Source organism: Diospyros lotus, chromosome 6 (genome assembly GCF_014633365.1).
Source record: "Diospyros lotus cultivar Yz01 chromosome 6, ASM1463336v1, whole genome shotgun sequence".
NCBI classification, from domain to species: Eukaryota; Viridiplantae; Streptophyta; class Magnoliopsida; order Ericales; family Ebenaceae; genus Diospyros; species Diospyros lotus.
In genome coordinates, this window is record NC_068343.1 from 46,654,805 (window position 1) to 46,673,865 (window position 19,061).

At 36.6% G+C, this 19,061-nt stretch overlaps 3 protein-coding genes across 13 annotated transcripts; all 3 read left to right on the forward strand.

Annotated features, from left to right (window-relative positions):
• Window positions 1-4,153: 4,153 nt before the first annotated feature.
• LOC127804587 (disease resistance protein RUN1-like) lies at window positions 4,154-4,525 on the forward strand. The gene has a single exon (XM_052341459.1). The coding sequence runs from the start codon at window positions 4,154-4,156 to the stop codon at window positions 4,523-4,525; it is 372 nt and encodes a 123-aa protein (XP_052197419.1).
• A 4,608-nt stretch (window positions 4,526-9,133) lies between these two features.
• On the forward strand, window positions 9,134-15,239 carry LOC127804879 (disease resistance protein RPV1-like). Of its 11 annotated transcripts, XR_008023765.1 has the most exons (8): window positions 9,134-9,282; window positions 9,383-10,368; window positions 10,500-11,607; window positions 11,746-12,060; window positions 12,146-12,733; window positions 12,815-13,544; window positions 13,851-14,076; window positions 14,989-15,239. XR_008023765.1 is itself a non-coding variant. In XM_052341960.1 (7 exons), the coding sequence occupies exons 2-7, from the start codon at window positions 9,872-9,874 to the stop codon at window positions 13,852-13,854; spliced, it is 3,246 nt and encodes a 1,081-aa protein (XP_052197920.1). In that variant the 5' UTR covers window positions 9,134-9,282; window positions 9,383-9,871; the 3' UTR covers window positions 13,855-15,239. The 11 variants fall into 11 exon arrangements, 10 of the variants coding, with proteins under 10 accessions (XP_052197920.1, XP_052197916.1, XP_052197919.1 ...); XM_052341960.1 differs by having other exon boundaries at window positions 12,815-13,548; window positions 13,851-15,239; XM_052341956.1 differs by lacking the exon at window positions 13,851-14,076 and having other exon boundaries at window positions 12,815-13,548.
• Window positions 15,240-15,501: 262 nt separating this feature from the next.
• LOC127804881 (disease resistance protein RPV1-like) lies at window positions 15,502-18,801 on the forward strand. The gene has a single exon (XM_052341967.1). It carries the CDS (start codon window positions 17,429-17,431, stop codon window positions 18,386-18,388), a length of 960 nt encoding a protein of 319 aa, XP_052197927.1. The 5' UTR covers window positions 15,502-17,428; the 3' UTR covers window positions 18,389-18,801.
• Window positions 18,802-19,061: the final 260 nt, after the last annotated feature.

Sequence of the window (19,061 nt, forward strand, 5' to 3'; positions counted from 1 at the left end):
AATTTATTTATAAAGTTTTATAATTAAAATATAGTGTTTGTTTACATTTTGTACACATCTAATAAATATTACCAATAGTTAATTATCATACATTTAATATATTTTTATTTTTATTTTATGCACAAAATATTTTAATTATATTTAGAATTTACACAAATAAGTTTCGGAATTAAAATAGCTATACTATTTGAAAAGTCATCAAATAAATACTTTATAATAGTCAATTTAGTCAATATACTTTATAATTAAGGTTGTTAAAATTGAATATAATCATTAAAAATGAAATCATGTTCATAAAGCCCTGATCTAAATAAAAGACCATGTAATATATAATACAATATTATTAAAGGATATTAGTATGTGGAGTTTAATGTTTTTGGGTGGGGGAGCTCAAAATGACAATAAATTAATATCTTATGTAATACTATAAAATATTACATAATATAATTATATTTTAAAATAAATATTAATTTGATGCAATACAGTAAAGTATTTTATTATCATATCTTAGATTATAATCATAAATTATTTAATAACTGTTATAATTTAAATTACTTTATCAGTTATCATAGTTATAAATTATTTTAGTTTTATGAACATATATTAATTATTAATATTATTTTCATAAATTACTTTTTTTTATTTAACAACTAATTCAATGTTTTAGCAAAAAAAAAAAATCAGATGGAAAATTTGGTCGCAAATTCAGTCGGTAAAATTTCAGATAGAAAATTTGCTCGAAAATTCGATCAGTAAAATTTCAAACGAAAAATTCGATCAGTAAAATTTCAGACGAAAAATTTGGTTGATAAAATTTTAGATGAAAAATTCAATCACAAATTCGGTCGATAATTACCGACCAACATATTTCAGTGACAAAGTCAGTTGGAAATCCACCAAGCAAAAATTTGATTACAAATTTTGTGGTCAAAATTGGTCGCAAAATTAGTAATGAAAATTTTTGTTACCATATCGGTTGGAAAAAAATTCGGTCACAATTTTTGTGGTCAAAATCGGTCACAAAATTAGCCATAGAAATTTCGATCACTAAATCGGTCAAAAAATAATTTGGTTGTAAAATTTAAAATTTGGTCAGTAATTTGTCGCTAATTACTGACCGAATTTGTCTGTCGCAAAAAATAAGTAGGAAAACAGCATTTTTCTGGTAGTGGAGACTCGTGGTTTATGTGAAGCTTCAACTCTAGAAACGCTGTCGTTTTGTGTAAAGGGCGGAGGGTCTTTTGGCATCCACTCTGAAGCTCCAAAATGTTGTCGTTTTGGAGCCTAGAGATTGGAGGGGCCATTATGGCAACCCCCTTTGCCATTTTGTCCTTTGGCACGTTTCTGATCCGTTTGTTATATTTTGTCTCTTAGCTTGTTGTTGCCTTGGCCGTTGATTGTCTTCTCCAAATTTCATCCTGGCTGCTGCTTTGACGTCTGCCTTATCTATCTATTGCCATCATCATTCTTGAGATCCGTGCACAGAGAGGTGATATATTTTGGGGGTCTACTTTATTTTCGTAATTTTCCTTTTAGGCTATTTGTATATGTTCTTCCTGTGTTGTGGGTAGGGATGATAATTGTAATCGAAATTGTGGGGAATCGAACCAAAATCGAATCGATCAACGCGGTTAAAAATTGTTTGTGATGATGGTTTTTGGGACCGACCACCACGTGCCACCTCTGCGACTGGACCTCGGGAATGGAACCTCGGACTTGGGGATGTCGGACCTTGGGTGTAGGACCTGCAAGACAATGGAGGGCCGGGGCTTGGATCCCCCGGGGTGGACTCCGACGCTCAAATCAGTAGAGTAAAGCAAGTAGTAGTGAGTGAGAGAGCTGTAGAGCTTGTATATACCTGACGAGAGTCCTTGTCTTTTATAGGCGAAACCGTTTTGGGGTATCCGAGATGAGCGGGCACGACCCCCGAGAATCCCGGTCAAGTTGGAACGGGTCTTGCGGTTCGGCCCGGATTTCCCGGGCTCCGCTCCGGAGTGTTGACTTGCCACGTGTCGGTCTCTCAGGTGATCCGCGTGGCAGGTGAGACTATCAGTGCGTAGGGGTATTCTAGTAATTTCAGTTGATGCCACATCAGTTTGACTGGGTAATGGTTTGGTTTGGAGAAAAACCGAACACTATTTCAATGGGTATGGTTTTCACTAAAACCAAACTAAAACCCAAACTGAAACTGAACCAAATGGTGGGCAACCGAACCGAACCGCATATATATAATATATTATATACAACCCAGCCCACTTGAGCCTAGCCCACCCGAGCCCAATTGTCTTGCTTGCAAACCCTTCTCCCCTTCCCTTCTCCTTCCTCTCTTGACCTCGCTCTCGCTCTCTCTCACCCTTGCTGCCTCTCGCTCGTCCGCGTGCCATCGCCCTTACTCTCTACATCTCTCTTGCTCTCGCTCGCCCTCGTTGGATCTCTCTTGCTCTGGCTAGGGCTTGGCCCCTACTCTCGCTCGCCCTCAATCTCTCTCACCCTCACTGCCTCCTTTCTCTTGCTCTCCATGTGAGCTCGCCAGTCGCCCCGACTCTCTGCATCTCTCTTGCTCTCGCTCGCCCTCGTTGGATCTCTCTTGCTCTCGCTAGGGCTCGGCCCTTGCTCTCGCTCGCCCTCGATCTCTCTCACCATCTCTACCTTTTTTCTCTTGCTCCTCCGCGTGAGATTGCCAGTCGCCCTCGCTTTTTGCATCTCTCTTGCTCTCACTCGCTGGATCTCTCTTTCTCTCACTAAGGCTTGGCCCCTCTTGCTCTCGCTCACCCTCGATCTCTCTCACCCTTGTTGCCTCTTGCTTTCTGCCTCATCTCTCTTCATATTAATTTATTTTTTATATTTATAATTTTGTTAGATGGAGTTAGCTTATTCATTTCAGATGGATATACATCAATTTACGAAGAATAAATTAATGTTGTTAATGAAGGTATTAACTTTCGTAACTAATTTTTTTTAGCTTAAATTATAATTTAATTATGCAAATATTAATTTATTAATTTTAATAATTGTAGGTTTGGAGATGTGATTTTATATCCAAGAAATTTTGTAACTTTATTCAAGAATAAGGTAACTTTATTAGAATTTATCTATGTTTGTTGTGAAATTATCAAAAAAATTTACGAATGCTATTTCTCTTTGTTTGTTGGTATGGATTAAACTAAAAAAATCATAGTTAAACTGAAACCGAATCGAAACTGAATGGTTTGGTTATGATTTTAAATTTTTAAAACCAAATGGGTAATGGTTTGGTTTTGATTTTAGTAATTTAAGTTTGGTTTGGTTATGATTTTGGCAAAAATCGAAACCAAACCGAACCATTGCCAACCCTAGTTGTGGGTCTCATCCTTTTATATGGTCATGGGGCGATTTTGTTAAAGGGACTGTGAGTGTACAGTGAGCGTGTGAGTTTCTATATGAAGAGTGTAATATGATTTCCTAGTGGAGTAAGTTCTGCTTGGAGCTCAACGAGGATGTAATCTTTTTCGCGAGTGCCTATTTTACTTTACTCTGTTGCATATTCATGCTTATTGTGTATCTGTGTTGGATTGGTGCTCTCTGGTTCTTTTTTGTTTCAAGAGGGATTTGTGTGTTAGAGGTGGTCGAGTCTCTGCTCGACCCAACAATAGCGTTTAATTAAAAATTATGATACATATAAAAATAAGTCGAAAAGCCCGTGGAAGACTTGATGAGTAGAAATTAAGTACCTAAAGTTGTGTTCATTATATACAAATAACATGAACTACACATAACAGTATATTTTGCTGCGTGACTGCGTCTTGCACTCATCAGCATCAACCACTTAATGGGCACTTCACAAGCAACTTTTTCTTCCACCACCAATTATGGAATATATATATATATATATATATGAAGACGTCGTTTATATCTCTTCTTAGTTTCAAAGAAGAAGACGTCGTTTCAAAGAAGAAGACGTCGTTTATATAAATATATATATATATATATATGCCTAAGGCCCCACCGAAGAATAAGGCCCCATATTTTATATAAAATTATTTAGCACAAGTTTATCTTCTCTCAAGATCATTCTCTGATCAAATCTCCTGTTCTGCTCAGTTCATTCCAAAAAGAAAAGAAAAAGCAAAGTCTCCTGTTGTTCTGTGCTATAACTTAGTTTCATCGATCACAAATGGGCGCTTCATCATCGTCAACTTGTTCATCTTTCACGGCCACCGCCAAGAGAGCAAAGTATGATCTCTTTGTTAGTTTCAGAGGTGAAGATATCGGAGACAATTTTAGAAGTCATTTTTGTAACGCTTTGTCTCCTGAAAACGTTTACTTCTTCGTTGATGACAAACTTAAGAGAGGTGATGAAATCTGGCCAGTGCTTTCAACAGCAATTGAAGAATCAAGGATTTCAGTAGTCATTTTTTCCAAGGACCATGCTTCATCGAAATGGTGCTTGATTGAACTTGTAAAAATTCTTGAATGTAAGAAGACAAATAAGCAAATTGTTATACCTGTCTTCTATCAAGTAGATCCATCTGATGTACTGTTGTAAAACAATTAATATTTCAAAAGATTTCTTAAATTTTTTTTACATTTCTAGGGTTTGCTTGTGGCAATTGAATTCAATTTGCTCCAGAAAAGTCTTTTAATCTCCAGCCTCTCTCTTCTTCAAGATTCTTCCATTACCTTCTTCCACCTTAGTAAATGGTCAAATTTTACAGCTTGTCTTGAGCCTTCCACAATGATCCGCTAGCTGTAAAATTGAGATTACTTGTTCAATTTGCCTTCCAATTTGATCTCATTAGTTGGCACTAGATTTCTCTTCAACTTCCAGCACCTTCTTCATCTACTATAATCTAATTGCGGCTGCAATTTCCAGCACTTTCTTTCAAATTGGCAGCTGTCAAAATTACAGCTAGATTTGGCAAGTTGGTTACTTATTTTTCCTATAAATAGGGCATTATGTCCAGCCTTGAGAGATGATCAATACACAATTTTATTTCTTCTCCAATACCTTGTGTTGCTTCCTCTCGGGTATCAATTCTTTGTTGGTGTAGTGATTTCAGTTCCTATTACCAGTTTTATCCCAACCAGCAACAATAAACGATTCAAGATAAACGCAAAAATCAGAAAATAGATAGACAAAAATCACCTGAAAACAACCACACATGAACATGGAAATGTCCGTGTTCGGATTTGTAAAGAATCCTACCCACGGCAGGAGATTTTATCCCCCTAGTCCGTCCACTAGATTGAGAATGAATCAAGAGTTTCAAGCATACAACAACATCAAAGATAAATCGAAAAAACAAAAAACAGAATACAACCAAGGCGTCAGCACTCAATCCTCTTTCTCCTCTCAGATGGCAGTGAAAATCATAATCAGAGCAAAACACATGCGCGGCTAGGGTTCCTGTTCTTGTAACAGTTGCAGATGCAATGGTCAAGAGCAGTGTATACAGAGGCTGCAGCTTATGTTGCACACGGAAACGAGAAACGTGAAAACGGATATTTTTTTAAAAAAAATAAACATAAATAGAGTTTGAAACTAGAATAGGAAAAGTTTTGAAGAAATGACACCTATGATGTATTTTCGTGCAATATAGGCCGCAGCTACAAGGGTTAAAACAAGCGGGTACACAGCATATGTACAAAATATGTGAGGACCAATGCGCAAATAAAACAATACGCAACTAACAGAAAATACACCATTTAAAACACATATTTAAAAAGCATTTTTGAGGCACAAAAACTAACAGTTGGGTTCTATTTCTTTGTTATTCAGGCCACCTTGTGTTACTTTGTAACTAGTAATACAAGAAGAGTTTGTTATTCTGTGTCAATCGTTTTGTTATTGTTCCAACTTCAATTCCTTCAGTATTTACAACATGTATGTCAACAAACACGAAGTTTTGTGGATGCTTTTACTAACCATGAAAAAATATCTGAAGATGAGAAGCAAACATGGAGAGCTGCCTTGACTAAAGCATCCAATCTATCAGGATTTGATTCCTCAAAAATTAGGTAATTCTAATTCTGTTATTTTTGGATGAATCTAATTTGCTTCTGCAGTTCTGCTTATATTTTACTTAATTACAGACAATTTTTGCCAACATTATCTAATCGGTACTTTTTAGTATATAGTTTTACCTATTAGTATATAGTTTTACCTAACTTTTATCTAATTAAATAAAAGAAAAAAACTATAATCAGTAAGAAATGAATCTAAAATTCTAAGTTTTTATTTGCAAATGTAGCGTTTGTTAAAATGAGCAAGATAAGGGAGTATCAAGATAAGTCCGCAATAGTTTTTGGGCCAAGATGATTAAGATAAAGTTGGGAAGCATTTTAAAATATTTATCAAACTGTTTGTTAAATTTTTTGAAATGCATTAAAGGACACATACGTCATTTTTTTTTTATATGTAGAGACCAAAATATGCTTATCTTGAGGAGAAAGAGAGATATGCATATCTTAAAAAATTAAGATAAGAAGTCATTAATGATTTTTTCAATAATGATCAGATAAGCTTAACAAACATGTTAGAAATGATAAAAGTTCGGAATGCATTTCATATTTTAGCTATTTTATTTCATATCTTAATTAATAAACACTTCTTTAAGTGTACATTAACAGAACTTCTTTACTAGTAAATAACTTTTTTTTTTCTTTTTTGTATGGTTTGGTTAGTAATTCAATAGATTTTTTGAACAACGAAACATTTTATTTTATATTTATTAAAAGAAACTCAAATCTGAGGCTTTCTTGAAAGGAAGTTTGTAAGTGCTTTTTAATGTATTGAAATGTCAAAAATATCATGACAATATTTTATTAATTCCACTATAATCTTTGTAAATAAAAATCTTGAAAAAACACAAATTCATCAGTCTTTTTATGTGTTTTTCAATAGATTAATTATATAAAAATTAATTTAAAATTAAATGACTAAACAATCAATAACTTTCTTTTTCACAAACTGTACTTTTAAAAGCTTAAATTCTACAATTTACGGCTAAAAGCTCAAATTCGAATAATTAAGCTCTCCCAAACCGACTTTGTGTGAATGGTTTGCAGGGAATCTTAGGATAACGCTCTCTTGCGAGCGGCCCGCCGATGGGTTTGTAGGTCATATAAGTAGTTATATATTTCAATGAGTGGATAATATTTGTAGAAATATTTGCACCACCGTGGACCATCCTCCTCCAGAAATTTCCTGCTCCACTTGCTTGCTGTGACCCACTACGCCGCCCAATAGATTAAAAAAGTCCTAATTCAATAACTTACATCAATAATTCATTAATTTATATTAAAAAGATAAAAATACATATATATCCGTAGCAGGAAAGTTCAAGGCAAGTTAGGGAAAAAAAATAAATTAGAAACTACCAAATCAAAACTCTTAAGCAGTTATTACTCGTCTCTTATACAGTTTTTTCCAAGGCAAATTACTCTAAATCATATATTATATAATTACAAATTAGTCTAAATTATATATTATATAATTACAGATATAATACAAATTCATTAATCTTGCCAACTTTGTTTGTCTTAATTGTTAATTAAGGACACACTCATGTAATTTGATTTCAAATAAGAATAGTCTTTTTTGGATATCTGATCACTTATTCGAATTGTATAATTAGCGGTCAAATCTCGGTCCGATAAGGTTTTGAGGATTTCTTGACGGTACGAAAAGGAAAAATTTGGTAAAGGAAAATAATTTGAAAATGACAGTCAAGAATGTCCAACTGTCCAAGTAAAGAGTTATCCAAGGTATGGGACTGCGGGACACGGTGCAAACCTGGTAATTAAGGGCGCCGACAAAGCCACCTAGGCTGCAAGAAAGCGAGTAGAGGGCCTAGAGGCACAAAACGCACGCGGGCAGAATTAAAATGCCCAAAATGGCCCTCCATAAAGGAAATTTATACATGCAATTATACAATATAAAAGGGGGCTTTAGTGTCATTTGCCCTTTTTTGGGTTTTTAGTTTTTACTCCTTATAGCCCCCCCCAAAAAAAGAAAAAAAAAAGAAAGAAAGAAAATGCCGTTCAGACAAGAGGCATGACCATTCAACCGTCCATTCAGTTCCATCAATTTTAGTAAGATCTATCTTCTACTTCTTTTCTTTTTTTTTTATTTGAATGAAAAATGTATATTGATCAAAAACCATGTACAAAAGGATCCTGGACATACCCAGCCGAGAACAAGGCAAGAATCGCCGACACAATTACCCCTAGCTAGATCTCATAGTGGACTAAAACATAGAGATGCATAGTAAAAATTACTTTGTATACATATATTTTAATCTTTGAAATGATGCAATTTAGGCGGGGTTCTTCCTCCTCGAACACCAAGCGATTCCTAGCTGTCCAAATCTGATAAATGGTGCAGCCAGTCACATCTCTTTTAAGCTTGCTTTGCCAATCGGTACCACGAGCCTCCCTCTTGAGCTATTTGATAGCATTAGGAATGGAGGACATACCCCGAGTGATGCCCAGCCAGCCTCTGATATGTCGCCAAACATCTGCCAAGAGCTGGCACTGGAAGTACAAGTGCCTGCTGGACTCCTCCACCAAACTACAAAATGGACACATCCCCTGTTGATATCCAGAAGATTGAGCTTATCCCTTGTTAGAATTCTGTCTTTCACACACAACCAAACAATAAACGCGTGCTTTGGAATGAGGCTAGGATGCCAAACAATCGAAGCCCACATCACCCTTCTACCTTTCGGACGGAAAAACTCATAGGCTGCCGACAGGCACATGCGCATATTTTTCACCCAGCTAGACAAAAGATAGGCCGCAGCCTCCCACGAGCCCTGCGCCTGACATAGGCTGTCCCTGATCAACAAAAGCTTCTTGAACAATGCAATCCTGCTTAGTGCAGCAGAAATCCAGCAATTAAATGGCAAACCTGGGAAGGCAACCCACACTGGAACAGAGCTGATCTTCCTATCTTCAAAATCAAAATCTTGGGGCATCTTTTTCAAAATTAGCGGCTTGCCTAAGACGAAAAAAGACCCTTTCAACATGATCTCCTCCCTTGCCTTTTCGTTTTCAAATCTGAATAGTAGCCACCCATTTGGGTGTGCAAAGAATAGGTATTTGACGCGCCCGGAGCTGCAAAGGTTAAAGAGGGCAGCTTTCCCTGGAAACTTGCCAACCATACTCACCAGACAGTACCCCCACGCTTGCTCTACGTCATCAACCTCATGGACCTGAAGAATCACCCGTGTGCATTGCTTCGGATACGGCATCAGTGCAAATTGCAAAGCCTTGCTTCTGCTGCCTATTGTCTTTGAAGACGTTAGTCCAAGGCGCTTTAACCTTCTCCTTACTGATATCTTGGCCTCTATTCCATGTCGATATTGCTGGATCCCATTCTGACTCTGTCTTTATCCCCAAGGGTTCGAGACGCACTTGGAGAAGACACCTCTTTGCTGCTGGAAGCCCCTCGACTTTCTTTAATAGCAGGCCTCTCACTATCCGACGCGATTGCAGAAATAAATGCCGGAAAGGACTGCACAAGCTGGCCTTCTTCTGTCCTACTGTGACCATCAGACCCCTCTTTATAGGAATCTTTACCTTTTTTTCCTCCCCATCTGGAGAGGGGCGATGAATGCAGCCACCAACCAAATCAAAATTTCAAACTCCGTAAAGCAGCCAAACCTCCTGAGAATCACGATCCACACCGAAAATCAAATTTTCGCAGTCGGCAGGAATCAGCTACCAATCCAGAAACACGAGCAGAAATCGCATGTTAAGGCTGCAGTTCGTGAGGAACCCACCAGCTGCCGAGAGCTTCTCTCTCTACCCCTCGCGGCCGACTTCAATATCTATCTCTACTTCTTCTTCACCATGAATTTGTAGCGCATGCAAAGTCATTGAAACTCAAATGGGTGCATCACAATCAACTTCTTCTTCCTCCACCACTACAACCACCCATGAAGGAAAATTCGACGTCTTCATCAGTTTTCGAGGCGAGGACACACGTGACAACATCAAAAGCCACCTCTATCAAGCTCTCTCTCACCACCACATCGAGACTTTCGTCGATGACAAACTCGTTAGAGGAGACGAAATCTCACCTGCCCTTTTGAAAGCCATTGAAGAGTCGAAGATATCCGTAGTTGTTTTCTCCAAAGACTATGCTTCCTCAAAATGGTGCTTACGTGAGCTTGCAGAGATCATGAAATACCAGAGACTCAACATGCAGGTTGTCATACCTGTTTTTTACCATGTAAATCCATCCGACGTACGAAAACAATCTGGTACCTTCAAGGACTCTTTTGCCAAGCATAATAAACAAGTATCCAAACAGGAGGTGCAATCATGGAGAGATGCTTTGACTGAAGCAGCCAATCTATCTGGATGGGATACTTCTGCTACTAAGTAAATCCATTTACAAGTTGATTAAGTTAAAACTTGTCTTGTGTTGTATTGATATTTGGTTACTTAGTTTGTGATTTATATTAACTAAAGTGTTGATTGTGTGTTTGTTTTTTTACATTTTTTGTTGGTAGGCCTGAGGCTACACTTGTAGAGGAAATTGTTAAGGATGTTATAAAGAAATTGAATGCTATATCACCCTTATCATGTGATTTGAATGGTTTAGTGGGGATAGATTCGCGTATTAAGAAAGTTAAATTAATGTTGGGGATAGGGGAGTTGGATTTTCGAATAGTGGGGATTTGGGGTATGGGGGGTATAGGTAAAACTACTCTTGCGGACGCTGTTTTTGGCCAAGTTTGTACGGAGTTTGAAGGGTGTTGTTTTATTGGAAATGTGAGGGAAGAATCGGAGAAGTGTGGTGGGCTAGCTCGTTTACAGGAGGAGTTTCTGTCGAAATTGTTAGGTGGAGAGAATATGAAGTTTCGGACTCCCAATGTGCCGGAATTTGTTAGGCGTAGGCTTAAAAGTATGAAGGTTTTGGTTGTTTTAGATGATATGACTAAGTTGAAACAACTAGAAGTTTTGGCTGGGGGGATCGAAGAATTTGGTCCTGGAAGTAGGGTCGTTATAACATCTAGAGATAAACAGTTGCTTTCTAATTGTGGTTGTGGATCCCGTGATATATATGAGGTCGAGGCATTAAATAACCAAAACGCCTTGCAGCTCTTTTGTAAACATGCCTTCAACCAAGACCATTCTCCTGAAGAACTTCTGGAGTTTGCTGAGAAGGTAGTAGAATATGCCAAAGGAAATCCGCTAGTGCTTAAAGAGTTGGGTTCTTCCTTCTATCAGAAGACTACACGGGAATGTGAAAGTGCAGTGCATAAGTTTAAAAGGATTCCTATTCCGGAAATTCGTAATCTGTTGAGAGTTAGTTATGATGGACTAGGTCCTGAGGAAAAGGAAATATTTCTTGACATTGCGTTTTTCTTGAAAGGAATGGATAGGAATTATGTAACAAAAATACTGGATGACTGTTATTCCTCTGCGCGATTTGGAATTAGTGTTCTTGTTGACAAGTCACTCATAACTATTTCAAAAACAAATGAGATAGAAATGGATGATCTACTGCAAGAAATGGGTTGGGATATAGTTTGTGAAGAATCTTCCAGCTTTCCAGGCAAACGCAGCAGGTTGAACAATCATGAGGATGTCCGGAACATACTAAACAGAAACACTGTAAGTACCTTGTAAATTTTGTTTCATTTTGCATATTAAACCAACTTTTATCTTCATATGAAGAGATTTATGCAAATTCTTTGAAACACTTTGTGTCTTTCATGCTTTGTATAACTCATTCATCACTTTTGCTGTCAGGGAACTGATACAATTAAAGGGATAGTCCTAGATATGTCCGAAACAAAGGATATAGCTCTAAATTCTGAAGCATTTGAGAAATTGTACAATCTCAAGTTTCTCAAATTCTACTATCAAACTCAATGTTCTGGACACTCTATGTCTGCCTCCAAAGTGCATGTTCCCCACAGCCTGAATTATCTTCCCGATGAACTGAGGTCTCTCCACTGGCACGGCTATCCTTTGAAGACATTGCCAACAGAGTTTAGCCTAGAGTATCTTGTTGAACTCAACCTCCCTTATAGCAATCTTGAACAACTATGGGAAGAAGTTAAGGTACAGATCAGCATCTAGGTGTATGCTTTCTTCTATTGATATATACTGTGTGACTCCAAGATAACTAATACATTCATTGTTACAGGATGCTCCATGCCTAAAATTGCTTACTCTTAGTCACTCTCAGAACCTGACTAGTCTCCCAGACCTTTCACATTTGCCATGCCTCGAGGTTATGAACCTTGAAGATTGCAGAAGCTTGTCTGAAATCCCCATATCCATTCAACATCTTCACCACCTAAATTTCCTCTGTCTAAAGGGCTGTGAAAGTCTTAGGAGCATTCCAAGTAGCATTTGTAGTTTGACATCTCTGTTCCATCTCGATCTTTCTAATTGCTCGAAACTGGATAAGCTGCCAGAGAACTTGAGAGATTTAGTATGTTTGAAGTACCTGTTTCTAAATCACTGCGGTCTGAAGGAAATCCCTGAAGATATTGGTTGTTTATCTTCGTTGGAACTTTTAGAGCTATGCGGAAACAAATTCGACAGTCTACCTACAAGCATTGAGCAACTTTCTGAGTTGAGAAGGCTATTGTTGAACAACTGCAGTATGCTTCAATCACTAACACTTCCATCAGGTCTACAGTCTTTAGAAGCAATGAATTGCAAGCAACTCCAATTATTACCAGATACATCAGAATTGTCAGGAGTAATAACCAAACGCTTCATTAAGGTATAATGTAGCAAGTTTTTACATATCTCGTTCTTTTTTCTTGCTTTCTTGTTAAAAGTGATTATGATTTTCATGTTACAGGAATATGAAAGAGCATTTCCTGTAAGCATTTGTTTACCTGGAAGTGTTATTCCTGATTGGTTCAACCATCAAAAAATTGGATCTTCAATAATGATTCCACTGCCTACTGATACTAGTAAGCTTGTAGGATTTGCTTTATGCACTGTTATAGCATTTGAGAACTATAGTGATGACGGTCGTGGTGTTCGTGTCAGCTTTAAAAGCCATTATAGTGATACAACAGATTTTTGTGGCTCATTGACTGTCTGTGATACCCAAAGGCATAACCATGCAAGATCCATGTACTCTGATCATGTCGTACAAGGGTATTATCCCTTCTCAAACGTCGCTGGGTTCCTCTCCGTTGAATTCTGCCCTCAAAATTTTGATGGGCAGCCCTTAGAAGGTTGCAAAGTGAAAAATTGTGCAGTATGTCCAGTATATGCAGAAGAACCCATAGAAACAAGGAGCTCAGATGAGACTGACACCAGTGGAAGTGAAAGTGGCAGACTTGATGTTGAAGAAATGGATCCACATCCTAAGATAACTGGTGAAAGCAAATCAACCCTCTTGATTGACGAAAAAGTTGATCCTTTCTATCAGTCTCTCTGTAATAGAGTTGGCTGGTTCCTGAGTTTCATTTTCTGTCTCTTTTGTGGAGTTTTTGTTTTCGGTTTGCTGGTGTTTCTCTTGCTTCATCTGTCAACTCATTGTGAAGTTTACCTGTCATCTCATGCACAAAATATGCGAAGTAGGTAATTCAAGCAACTCCATGACAGTTATTAATAATATAGTCTTGTCTTGAACATGCTCCATCATGTCTCTTTTTAGTATTTCAATTGTTCACTTTATTATCTCTCTAACTATAGAGCGTTTATAGTTTCTTATACCTTGTGAATACTAAGAAACAATTCTTCGATTATTTATACTCAAGTATGTATTCAAGGATCTGTAGATATGTGATCATTAAAAGTAACAAATTTATTCTAGAAACAGGACTTTTGCCAATGCAGTAAATGTAATTTCATTGTCGTGAATTGTTTTTTAATTTTTCCAGTTAGAAGAATTTGAGTGCTAAAGTACTTGGAACATATCCCTTCTCTGTTGGCTCTGTTTCTTCCATAAATTTTCATCTTAAATCTAAAACATGAGCTGCTGGGAGGATAATCTGACTGCATATAGTAAAAGGTGTGCTGTGCCTCGACTACCAATGTTGCAGTTTTCAATTGTGTGGCTCCGTCAAACCTGATGTATATCAATTTTCTGTTTCTTTTCACAACTAGGTGATTACCTTCTTGGTCTGCTCTATCAAAAGCTATTTTTATGAATTCCATACATAAACTCATTCTATATGATATGCTTTTGTGTATATGTGTATATATTTACTTTTATCTAACTGATACCCTCAATCTAAAATATAAATGATGAAAGAACTTCACTGAAATTGTCTGGTTCAGACATATTTCAATTATTATTGTCGCTGCTTTTGTTGCCGTGTTTATATCCTATTGAACCAAGGTTGCAGAAGTTTAGCAATAGTTGCTATTTCAAGCATTTGGTGACTAGTAGAAAAGTTATGAGATTTCTGGTTTATGAAAAACTGTTAGCTTTGAATCAATACCATAAAACCATCAAACCAAGAATAAGAAGGAGAGAAACGAAAACACTCCAGATTTTTGCTGCTATCTATGTTCTACTTTTCCATTGATATTTATACAAAGTGCATGGAGAAATACAGCCACACAATTTTACCAAAAACATAAAATAAGACACAGTCCTTAGGTGGGCAGATTTCCTCAAAATCTGGAACACCATGCCTTTACACAAAACCTTACCAACTAAAGTAAGACAAACTGACTACATCCATCAGCAAAAGTACCTAGAAAAGTTTCACATGTCAACAAAAACTAATCATCAACTTCTTGATTATTATCTACCATCCTGATTCCTGATGCTGTATTTACTCTATTATCCTGGCTTTTTTTTGTGTGTGTTGTCATAATCATTACCATCTGTTTAATCGTGAAGTTGATTATATCATCTGTTTAAAATTTACCATACCCTTTTGCTCTTTTGATGTGCAACATAATGGCAGTGGGCCAGTGGCATTGTTAACTTTATTTCATACGTCAATGACTGGTTCATTTCCTTCTTTGCATTAACTGTATAATTGTAATCTTGATTGTTTTATCCAGTTCTTGTCAACTTCAAGTCAAAGGAGGAAAATTCACCCAAGTCAGTGAAGGATGTACAGATCGTGTGCGGATGATTCTGGTTTCTTTCTAGGGTTGACGGTCTTATATACCCCAATGCTCTTCACATTTATGGACATTTTGACTTGAGTAGTTTAGAACCAAAACCGCGACAGCTATATGCTCCATGTGGATAACATCTACATTGGATTGGTATTATTTCATTTACCATCAATTCATATATTGTTTCTGCAGTGTTCTGTAACAGTTTTTATCATTTTGTTGAGTGCTTTTTTGAGCTTAGATTCTGTAGATTTTTTTTCTCTTTGATCATTCATTAAATAGCGGGAAAGTTGTGCTTCTTTAATAACAACTTGCTGGTTGCTGCTGTCTCAGCAGCTTAACTTTAAGTTTTAGTAGAATTTTTCTGGAGTTCCATGAGATCTGTCTAGTTCCTCACCAATCAATCCAATTAATAATTTTTACGGGGTAATATTATCAATTTGCTCACATTAGGATCAGCTTGAAATTTTAGAAATAAAAATACAGTGATCAGTGTAGCTAAAACATGAAGGGAGATGTTCTATTCTATTTCGTTCAGGTACAAAATTCCTACGGTTGAACTACCTAGAGCAAGCACTATTAGTATTGCTATATTATAAGTAAGGTGAGAGATGATACCCTTTCATGAAAATAGAGAGTATGTGGACAACCAACTCAATTAAAAATAGCAATGTCAAAGTGTCAAAGATTTGGTTCAAAATTTAAACCACGTGGTTTGCCTTGTAAATTGCAGTTGTTTACTAATCGGTCACAGGTTGGAATCCTACTTGAGGAGATCGATTTCTTCGTTTTGAAACTAAAAATCAGAATGTCAAGATGAAAAATTTTATTTTGATCATTAAAAGTAGGTAACTCAGTTCCTTTTGTTTCTGTTTCTAAAGCAATCTATTTGTCTCTCTGTCTATTTTATTCTATCTTATTGAATCATGCTATAGTACATGATTTTTAAGAATTCAATATCTCCATGTAGGTTTATCATAATCCTTTGTTCTATAATCCAGGCTATTTGTAGTCAATTAAGAATTATTAGATGAACTAGTACAAGAAAATGCATTAAAGATGCAATCATCAATCCTCCCAGGAGGCAACAGTTACCATAAATAAACATATTCATGACATAACACCACTCAATGTGGTTTGATGATAGGATGCTCATTTAACCTTATGATGACCCACTACTCAATACTATCATAACAGTTAAATATTAATATCTAATAATTTTTTATTTGTAGTATCCAATAGATAATTGACTTGAGTCAACATTGTAGAAAAATGTGTACCAACTACCAACCAAAAATGTACTGAATAGTAAAAGACTGCCAGTCCTCTCAATTTTAATTAACTTTCTCCACATGCATGCACAGTTAACAGTCATGCTGACAATGATGCCCCACATGAAAACTTTGTTTCATCTTCTTAATTCTTTGCTCTATAATATGCCCAACAATTTTGTACCATCCATAATTAAAGGAATGCCACTAGAATAGATTCTCTACAAAGTGGAAATCCACTGTAACAAGAATTTGTGGTTTGTGGAATAAATTTTTCTAGAAGTAATTTACTAGTCCTAGAAGTCTATCTCCAAAGTGATCCTCAGTCTTTACAGTTCTGTTCACCAACTAAGTCCTGTAATTTATCAATGAGTGCCTCATCGTTTACTTGTTCATCTTCCACCACTATGAACACCACCCAAGAAAGAAAGTATGATGTGTTCCTCAGTTTTAGAGGTGAAGACAGTGCTAGTGACACTTTCAAAAGCCATCTCTGTGGTGCATTGTCTCAAAAACACATAGAGACTTTTGTTGATGATGCTGTACTACACAAGAGAGGAGATGAAATGTCACCAACTCTTTGAAAAGCCATTGAAGAATCAAAGATTTATGTGGTTATTTTCTCGAATGACTATGCATATTCAAAAGGGTGCTTGCGTGAGCTTGCAGAGATTGTTAAGTACAAGAAATTGAACAAGTATCTAGAGAAAAGTTGCAAACATGGAGAGAAGCTTTGACTGAAGCATCCAATCTATCTAGATGGGATTCTTCTGTTACTAGGTAAGTCCTATTGTGTTCTATTACAAGAAGAAACAGTCTTGAATATTTGACCATTTTACTTGGTAGCTTGCTTGGCATATGTTTGTGTTATATTGTTCCTATTGGGTTGTGATTGATTTTAATTTGGTATAAATTGTTTGTTGTTTGCAATTGTTAGGCCTGAATCAAGACTTATAGACGAAATTGTCAAAGATGTTTTGAAGAAATTGAATGATGTGTTTGCCTCAACTGATTTTCGAGGTCTAGTTGGAATAGATTCTTGCATTCGGGAAGTGAAATCATTATTATGCCTGGACACATTAGACTTCCGAGTTGTGGGAACTTGGGGGATGGGTGGTCTAGGTAAAACAACCCTTGCTGGAGCTGTTTTCAGCCAAATTTTTTGTCGATTTGACGGCGGTTGTTGTTTTGTTGCAAATGTTAGGGAAGAATCAGAAAATTGTGGTGGACTGGTTCATCTGAGAGATAAACTTCTTTGTCAAATTTTAGGCCAAAAACTAAACTTAGGCACTTCCCATATAACCCCATTTATTAAGCGAAGGCTTCAAAGCAAAAAGGTTTTCATTGTTCTTGATGATGTGAATAGTTTGAAACAATTAGAAACCTTGGTAGGAGGGCTTGACCGATTTGGTCCTGGAAGTAGAGTTCTCATAACAGCTAGAGATAAGCAACTACTTCTAAAATTTGTAGTGCCAAATAACATATATGAGGTTAAGCCACTGGACGGCCATGAAGCTCTACAACTTTTCTGTAACTATGCCTTTAAAGTAGATCCTATTCCTAAAGATCTTATGGTGTACGCTCAAAGAGCAACGAATTATGCCAAAGGCAATCCTTTAGCATTAAAAGTGTTGGGTTCCTCCCTGTACAGAAATAGCGAACAAGATTGGGAAAGTGCATTGCATAAGTTAAATAAAATTTCTAAGCCTAAAATTCATAATATATTAAGAATTGGTTACGATGCACCGGATCGCAAGGACAAAAATATATTACTTTACATTGGGTATTTTTTCGAAGAAGAGTACAGAGACCATGTGATAGAAATACTTAATAGTTGTTACTTCTCTGTAGAAGCTGGACTTAGTGTCCTCATTGATAAATCTCTAATAGAAATATTAGCTTCCGAGATAAAGATGCATGATCTGTTGCAAGAAATGTGCTGGGAAATTGTTCGTCAAGAATCTCTCAACAAGCCAGGAGAGCGTAGTAGGTTGCACGTTCATGAAGATGTTTGTCGTGTACTAAGAACAAACACTGTAAGTGTTAGTATGTTTGGTTTTGTTTCATAAATTAAATTGATGTTCACTGCTAAGATTACCTTCACGTTCAGTTAAATGACTTTATATATATTAAATTTAGAGAGCTTTTGTATGTTTCTATGTGGTAACTTGTTATTTATGTGTTTGTTGAAAGGGAACCGAATCAGTTAAAGGAATCCTCCTAGATATGTCTAAAATAAAGAATATAGTTTTGAATTCTCAAGCCTTCGATAACATGAGCGATCTTAGATATCTCCAGCTCTATGATTGGACCCAATGTTTTGAAGACCCCACAAATGTATCAAAAGTACATCTTCCAGGGGGTCTGAATTCTCTTCCGGATGGATTGAGGTACCTAAATTGGCACAGGTATCCTTCTAAAGTACTGCCATTAAATTTAAGTCTCCAAAACCTTGTTGAACTTGATCTTTTTGGTAGCAATGTCGAACAACTTTGGGATGGCAAGAAGGCATGAATTATATATAAGTATGCACATTTCTTTCTTTGAATATAATCTGTGTAGTTCACTTATAATTAATCACCTAACCAGTCATTTTCACTAAATTTTGTTACAGCATGTCCCTAGGTTGAAAAGACTTATTCTTGGACACTCTCAACAACTGACTAGGATTCTAGACCTTTTAGGATCCCTAGATCTTGAGGTTATATGTAGGATCCCGACCCAGGTCCCCCAGACTAGTCA